The sequence below is a fragment of the Nannospalax galili genome, unplaced genomic scaffold (assembly GCF_000622305.1).
Source record: "Nannospalax galili isolate Female #2095 unplaced genomic scaffold, S.galili_v1.0 scaffold283, whole genome shotgun sequence".
NCBI lineage: Eukaryota > Metazoa > Chordata > Mammalia > Rodentia > Spalacidae > Nannospalax > Nannospalax galili.
The window spans coordinates 1669368-1677925 of NW_008350535.1; the positions used below are offsets into that span (position 1 = coordinate 1669368).

Consider the following 8558-nt stretch of genomic DNA (forward strand, 5'->3'; position numbering starts at 1 on the left):
ATAGATTCAATACAATGCCAATTGAAATCCAGATGACATTCTTCAGAACTGGAAAAAAACATCCTAAGATTCACATGAAAGCATAAAAGACCTTGGATAGACAAAGCAATCGGGAGCACTAAGAGCAATGCTGGGGGAATTACTATATCAGATTTTAAACTGTATTACAGAGCTAGAGTCATAAAAACATCATGGTACTAGCACAAAAATAGACCCATAGATCAATGGAACAAAATTGAAGACCCAAATATGAGTACATGCAATTTCAGCCACCTGATACTTGACAAAGGTGCCAAAAACATTCACTGGAGGAAAGACAGCATGTTCAGTAAATGGTGCTGGCAAAACTGGGTCTCCACCTGTAGAAGAATGAAACTAAACCCCTATCTTTCACCTTGCACAAAAGTCAACTCCAAATGGATCAAAGACCTCAATGTGAAGCCTGAAACTCTGAAACTGTTAGAAGAAAACATGGCAATAACCTACAAGATATAGGTGTAGGAAAGGACTTTCTAAACTAGACTTCTATTGCTCAGGAAACAAGGTCAAGAATCAAATGGGACCTCATCAAAAAACTAAAAAAACTTCTGTACATCAAAAGAAGCAACCAGGGAAGTGAAAAAAAACCAACAGAATGGGAGAAAACCTTTGCCAGCGAAACATCTGACCAGCTGAGAAACATCTTAAAAGGTGTTCAACATCATTAGTAATTAGGGAAATGCAAATTAAAACCACTTTAAGATGTCATCTTAACCCAGTCAAACTGGCTAAGATCAAAAGAACAAATGACACCAAATGTTGGAGAGGATGTGGGGAAAGGGGAATGCTCATCCACTGCTGGTGGGCCTGCAAATCTGTTCAATGCCATGGAAAGCAGTGTGGAGAACTCTTAAAAAACTAAAAATGAACCTACCATTTGACCCAGTTATACCGCTCCTTGGCATACACCCAAAGAACTCATCCTATTGCAGAGACACTTGTACATCCATGTTTGTTGCTGCTCTTTTCACAATAGCTAAGAAATGGAAACAACCTAAATGTCCCCCAACTGACAAGTGGATAATGAAAATGTGTTTCATTTATACGATGGGAGTTCTATTCAACAGTAAAGAAAGATGAAATCATGAAATTTGCAGGTAAATGGATGGAACCAGAAGCTGTTATACTAAGTGAAGTAATAGAGACTCAGAAAAATAAAAGCGACGTGTGTTCTCCCTCATATGTGGATCCTAGAACCAAACCCTGATAAGTGACTAAATATCCAGATATAACTACAGTAACCAGGATAATAGAAAGGAACCAGGGAGGTAAAGGGAAAGAAAGAACCTGAAAGAGAAGATCAGTAGGAAACAAGTATTAATAAGGGAAATATGGATAAAAACTGGTTATTTTAATCGGTGAGGGGAGGGAGGGTTCTACAAGGAGCCTTGAGAATAGAGGGACAGAAGGAGCTCAAGAGAGGAGAGATCATAGAAGAAGGGTATTATTAAGGGAGAAATGGGAAAAACGGGGAAACCATAGTGAAAGGGCTGGACAATGCAAAAGATAAATAATGCCTAGCTACTTTTAAAAAAAAACATAGGGAACCATATTAGTCCAACAACCTACTGATAAATTATACATACAACTATCTCAAGGAACATAATATATGTCTAGTCAAGGGAGAACGTTTGGTTTTTCCCAGGCTTTATCTACATAGCACATGGTAAAAAAGTACCAGACTGATGAACTAACCTTCTTGGATGTTTAACAGCCATACTTTGAGGCCTATACTAATTTGGACAGACAGAGGGACATAAAGGACAGTTTTTGCTCCTTGCCCTCCAAGGTCAACTAAGTTCTAGGGGCTATGAGCATCTTTCAATATGTCCTGTAACTGTGGTGAGTCACTTGTCCTTTTGATCAAGGAGGCCATGGAGACCCCACCAGATGGACTTGAACCAGTGTCCAGTCTACAAAGAGGAGGGTCAACACAGAGGAATCATTTCCTTCATGCTTCGAAATGAAGACAGCCATGGTCGAGCAGAACCTTTGACTTATCTTCACATAGATGGAACTGTAAAAGAAAGGAGCCAGGGGCTCCTCCCAAGCCCATGTGACCCCTGAGGAACAGATCCTCAAAGGACCTTAAGAGTAAAAATAAATTGGTTTATCTGGGCCAACTGTATGGTCTTAAACACCCAAAAGGAAAGTATGACCAAAGTATAATTCTTTTAAGAGTCCATGTGTATAACTAAAGGCTACATAATAAGAAACAATGCCAGACAGAAGATACCTTCCTTTTGAGTTGTTGGCCAGGGTGGCCCAAGAGACTCCCAGACAGTAACCCAGCATAGAAATGGGAAAATAAACATCAGACCCCAATCTTATCTAAAGGAATATTGGCACCTGATTGCTGCTAGATGAGGGAGAGCTGATCTTCCTAAAACAAGGTACACTAGATAAGCTGACTAGACTCAGCAGATGGACTTGTACTGGAGAGCTACTGGGGGCACTGACAACACAGTAGACGGGAACAGGGATGACAGGGTATATAAACCTATAAATAAAAAATAATATTAAAAAAAAAGGTTTCTTCACTCCACTCATCACAAATGCCTTCTAAAATTTATTTTAGGTAAGTTCTGTTAAGACTAGAAGCTTTGTTCAATTTTACCCTCAGTATAAGAATACATGCAAAAAACATTTGTTGAAGGAAAAGAACTGAAAACCGAGGAAGACTAATAATCACCCAAAGGAAAATGGTATAAAAGCTTTTCCCCAAGGCAGAACACTAATGATGGCAAAGTACTTACTTTTCCTTTTTTTCCTGTTTGTGAGTCTCTCTTGTAATCTGAGCTGCTTTTCTACTGTATGGATGGATGACTTTTTTCTCCCGTCCTGTAATCTTTCCTTTTAGTCCTTTAGGCTATTAACAAGACAAACATAGATACATTAAATGATTCAGATCACAACATGTTCTACAGAAAAAAAATTAAGAATAATTAACAAAAATACAATGAGCCAGAAACATTATTTTAGGAATCAAGAGATACGTCATACATTTCAAGTTTGTTTCCTCATAATCTGAACAGAAATGATCTATTCAGAACTACTCTAATGACCTAAGACCAAAAGAAAGACACGCACAGGGCTAATGTGGCTCAGCTCATCAACTACTAGCTTAAAGTAGGCTCCGAGCATATAGATGCGGAAGAGACTTAGGGCTGGCAATGTATGCTACAGTTGAGAACATTAGGAGAGAACAACGCAAAGTATGAGCAGGTAAAATAAAAGTTGGTTTCATGTCCGGTGCAAACCAGGAACAGAGGAAATAACATACACTCTATGAAAGAAGGATGGATCCAGTAACTTGCTAATGTGTATGTGGTATGCAGAGGCCAGAGGGAAGGTATCAGCTGTCTTCCTCTTTTACTCTATGACTTATTTGAGCTCAGGTCTCTTCCTGACCCAGAAGCACAAGTTTTTTGGCTAGGCTGGCAGCCAGCAAGTCCTAATCCTGTCTCTGTTGTCACCCCATCCCCCCACCTTGAATACTGGTTTCAGGTACATGTGCAACCATGCCCCCCATTGTTTACAGGGATCCAAACTCAGGTTCTTATGGTTGTACAGGAAGGGCTCTTAATGACTGAGCCATCTCTCTAGCACCACAGTGATTCACTTTTAATGAAAATTATTTGGTAAATGACAATTCCAAAATGAGGTTATGAAAAAACACTGGCTTTATCTTCTTCACTCTCTTGCTCTCTCACTGGGCTTGTTTTGAAGGAAACCAGGTATCATGTATTATGTTGTCTGATGGAAAAGACCACATGACAAGTCAATGAAGGATGCTTCCAGCCAGTGAAGAGCTGGGCCTTCAGTCCAACAGTCCAGGAGAAGCTGAATCTAACTAAGAGCCATGTAAGAAAGCTTGAAAGTGGGTCCTCCCCACAGCACCAAGTAAGTTTCACTGTGGGGACCCTTGTCACAAAAGATGCAGGGAAGTCATGCCCAATTCTTGATCCTCAAGTTGTTTTAAGCTACTAAATTTTAAGATAGCTTCTATTACACAAAAATAGGTAGTTAACTAGTTCAAAAACCTACAAAATAAAACAAGAATGTACTCTTTGAAGATATCTTGAGTTGATCACATATATAATGAATTAAAAGCTTTACGACACTAAGTCCCAAAACCCTAAGGAAAAAGAAGATAAGCTCTGTAGGTATTATGTCCTAAGTTAAAATTATATAGAAGCCTCTTTAAAGATATAAGATTTTTATTATAAAAAGTTTGAAATTCTATGTCTGTAAAAACATGTAAAAAAAATATGCTTTAGAAGATTTAAGTTAAAGAACTGCCAAGATTTACCACAAAGCACAAGAAAACTGAACTTATATTCTGACTCAACTATAGCTTATGATTCCTTATCAAAAAGTTCCTCAGGACAAAGTAGGAATATATAATGAGTCACATAAAATATATATGTTTTACTACATTACTAAAAATTTTGATATTTTAGTATATTACATTTAAAATATTTGTCAACAAGAAAAAAATCAAACCTTCCCAATAAAATTTTAATCTAGCTGGGAATGGTGGCACATGCCTTTGATTCCAGCAGAGGCAGGTGGAGCTCTGTGAGATGATGCCAGCATGGTCTATATAGCAAGTTCCAGGCCAGCTGGGGCTACAGGGGGACCTGTCTCCAAATGAAAAAAAAAAAATAGTTAATTTAGAGGCCTGAGTGGATAAAGGTGCTTGCCATACAAGCCTTGTGACCTGAGTTTAATCCTGGAAACTCCACAAAGTTGTCCTTTGACTCCACAAGTGTGCCGTGGCAGCTAGGCCACATCAGATACACACATCAGATACACACATAATAATTATTTAATACTTTATTATTTTTATTTTATGTGTAAGAGTATATTGCCTGCATGTAGGTAAGTGCACCCATGTCATTCAATGCCCACAGAGGGCAGAAGAGGCCATCGGATCCCCTGGAATTGGAGTTATGGACTGTTGTTAGCTGCCATGTGGGTGCTGGGATTCGAACCTGGGTCTTTTGCAAGAACAGTCGGTGAGTGTTCTTAATCACTGAGCCATCTCTGCAGCCCACACATAATTATTTTTAAATTAAAAAAAAAAGTTAATCTACTAAGCAGTTAAGTGCAGCTTGGCGGCGGGGGACAGCTTTCTGTGCTACTTATCAATAAAACTCACCAAGTAAAGGTACATCTGTCTCCCCAGGAAAACCTCACAAACTGTCAGAGTAGCTGAGTACACTCACATTGCACCACTCTATGAGGTAGATACTACTCTCATCCTAATTAAACCGATGGAGGGTTAAATACTTCTCAAAGCCAACAGACATCACATTCAGACCTCTGGAACTATATTCTGAGCTGTTCAGAAAGCTACACTGATGATGTTTCAGAAAAACATCAGGGCCAAGAGTGTGACAAATAGCACACATCTGTCTGCCACTCTTTCAACTTCTATTCAGGACGATATTTTGATTAAAAGAAGTGGCAAATATGAAGCTCCTGTTACCAAGGACAAGAACTGCCAAATGCCAGTCAACATTCCTGTCCATCTCCCCACTCACAGGCAACTACATGTAACTGCTTTACCATTACACTCTGAGAAAAAAAAAAAAAAGGATAAAGAGCTGGAAATAGCACACGCATGGGAATAAAGGCAAACAACACATGCACGTGTGATCTAAAGCTAAAGGGCTGTAGATGTTGACACAAGCATCGGAGTCAAGAAACAGGCCGGCAAGGTGATTCAGTCGATAAAGGTGCTTGCCGCCAAGCCCGTCTACCCGAGTTGGAACCCAGATACCGACACAGTAGGAGAGAACTGACTCCTGCAAGTTGTTCTCTGACATTCACTCGCGCACTGTGGCGTGTGTGTTCACACACCCAAAATAAATTCTAAGCATAAAATCCGGATGTTGTGAATGAGCCCCTTACACTGTCACACTTCGATGCTTTCTGAACAATCTTTTGTAACTACTCAACTTGGTTTTGTTTTATAAGTACAGACAGGACCGCGTGGCTGCCCTGGCAAGAAAGGGGACCGCAGAAGCAGGACCTGGGTCACATTGGATCACTGAAGAGCTGTGACCTGATGCACCTCTAGGTGACCCGGGCCGTACCCGCCAGAGGAGAAGGTGGATGGGCCCAGGACCCCAGACAAAAGCAAAGATGGTAAGAAGCAGCTTTTCCCCGCGGAGGGAAAAGTATGGGGAGAGGTGGACCCCGAGGCTGATAGAGGTGGGGAAGCGCTTGAGCACAGAGATCCGGCCACAAACTCCGCGCCGCCGCCCCACGCAACCGCTTAGGGTCCCGGCCTCCGGGTTTCGCGATCTTCCCTTCCCGCCCGCCCGACCCGAAGCCCCAGCGAGCGCTCCGGGAGCGGAGCCCCACCATGGCGACGTCCCAGGGGCCACCGACGTTCTCCCCCTTCCAGACACGGCAGCCTCACCGCCCTCCAGCAGCCACCAACTCTCAGCTCGCTCCTTTAAGAACACACGTGGAACCGGGGAACTCAGAGCTGAGAGGACCGGAACGGGAGGGGCCGGTGCGTCGCTCTAAACACTCCCGGGAAACTGAGACCGCGTCTTTTCCTCCCGCCTCGGATGCCAGCCCTGGGACATCATACAGGCCCAGATGTTTGAATCTGGTCCAAGGATAGCTCATATTCTCACCTGCTCTGATTTTGTCCCAAAAGCTCAACTTTGGGCATCTACCCGGAATATCTTCAGAAGCTGGCACCTCCTAGCCGACAGACAGGTTCCATTTGGGGCTCCCCTATCCCAGAGGTACTAGGGAATGAATGTCCTATGCCCCAGGGAGACAAAACGTCTGCATTCTCTTTTCCTTGTTGATAAAGGTGCTTTCCAGCCTTTATTTATTACAGTTATGTTGATAAAGTCACTTTCCAACCTAGCTATGTTTATTACAGCATGTTAAAATTTCATAAATATTTTATCCAGCAAAAAGTTGATCCAATGCCTACAACATGCTAGGCAATGGGGAACCGTCTCCAAAATTGATCACATAATAGGCCACAAAGCAAACAGTACACACACACACACACACACACAATTTTTTTTAAGATAATTATTTGTGTCAGTTCACAATGGAATAAAAGCAGAAATCAAAAAGACAAAAGACCACAGAAATCATACAAATAGTTGGACACGGAACAATATGCATTTGAAAGAATGCTGCGTATTAAAGACATCAGGAAGAAACTAAGAAATTCCTGTAAACAAATTAATAGTACAACCTACCAGTTCCTCTGGGAGACAACTAAGACAGTCCTAAGAGGAAAGTTTATAGATAAAAGTGCTCACAGTGAAACAAAATCAGAGTTCTCAAATAACCAAATGGTGCTTTAGAAAATCAAGAAGCCAATCTAAAAACCAGTAGATGCCAAGAAATAATAAAGATTAGGGCAGATATTAATGAAACAGAGATGAAACAAAATAAAACAAATTACTCCCAGACAGAATTAGCCAAAAAGTTCTTTGAAGAGGTTCAACAAAAAATGATAACAGGTATGAAAAGACCTTTGGCGCTCCAGGATTGGTGGAATTAACAACATGAAAATGGCCACTTTACCAAACATAACCTGTAGGTGTGATACAATCTCCATCAAAATTCCAATGACTTTCTTCACAGAACTAGGAAAAAAATCCAAAAATTCATATGCAAATACAACAGATGATGAATAGCCAGAGCAATCTAAGGAAAAACAGCACAACTGTATGTGTCATAATACCTAACCTCAAATTACGTTGTAGAGTTGTCATGACTGCATGGTACTAGCACAAAAACAGATGTATAGAGGAGTGGAAGAGATTAAAGGACCCATAACTCAACCCACACAACCCATAACTCAACCTAATTACAACGTTGACTACCTAATTTTTAATTTTAATTTTATATGCATAAAATTTTTTCTTGTGTGTATGTAAGTGCACTACATGTGTGCAAGGCCTGCAGAGGCCAGAAAAGTTTGTCAGATCCACTGAAACTTGAGTTACTGACAGTTGTTAGCTACCATGTGGGTGATGGGAACCAAGCTCAGATCCTCTGAAAGAGTACTCAGTGCTCTTAACCACCGAGCCAGCTCTCCAGCTTCTGACTACCTAATTTTTAACAAATATGTCAAGAACATACAATGGGAAAAAATAGGTTCATCACCAATGGCTTTGGGAAAACTGGATCCACCTTCAGAAGAATGAAGTTAGATCCATATCTTTCAGTACAAAAAAATCAACTTGAATGCTGAAACTGTCAAAGGAAAATATAGGGAATACACTTCAAGATGTTGGTATAGTGAAAAACTTTCTGACATGGATTCCAATAATGTAGGTGCCAAAGAATTAGCAAGTGAAACTACATGAAATTTAAAAGGTTTTGTACTGCAAAAGAAACTACCAGCAAAGTAAACAGACAGCTGACAGAATAGGAAAAATTCTTTCCCATTTATACTTCAGACAGGGAGCTAATAATCTAGAATCTACAAAGAACTGAAATAAAAAGCAACACCAAAACACTCA

General features: G+C 40.6%; 1 protein-coding gene across 2 annotated transcripts in view; it reads right to left on the reverse strand.

The window, feature by feature from the left end:
- Tma16 (translation machinery associated 16 homolog) overlaps positions 1 to 6567 on the reverse strand; it is a 19072-nt gene extending 12505 nt beyond the window's left edge. Inside the window, exons 1-2 of one of the 2 annotated variants that reach the window (XM_008847800.3) lie at positions 6415 to 6567; positions 2796 to 2908 (exon numbers count right to left, since the gene is read on the reverse strand). In XM_008847800.3, coding sequence (XP_008846022.1) covers positions 2796 to 2908; positions 6415 to 6417 — 116 coding nt within the window. In that variant the 5' untranslated portion in view covers positions 6418 to 6567. The remainder of the gene's footprint in view (positions 1 to 2795; positions 2909 to 6414) is intronic. The other variant, XM_029570792.1, reaches the window with a different exon arrangement.
- Positions 6568 to 8558: the final 1991 nt, after the last annotated feature.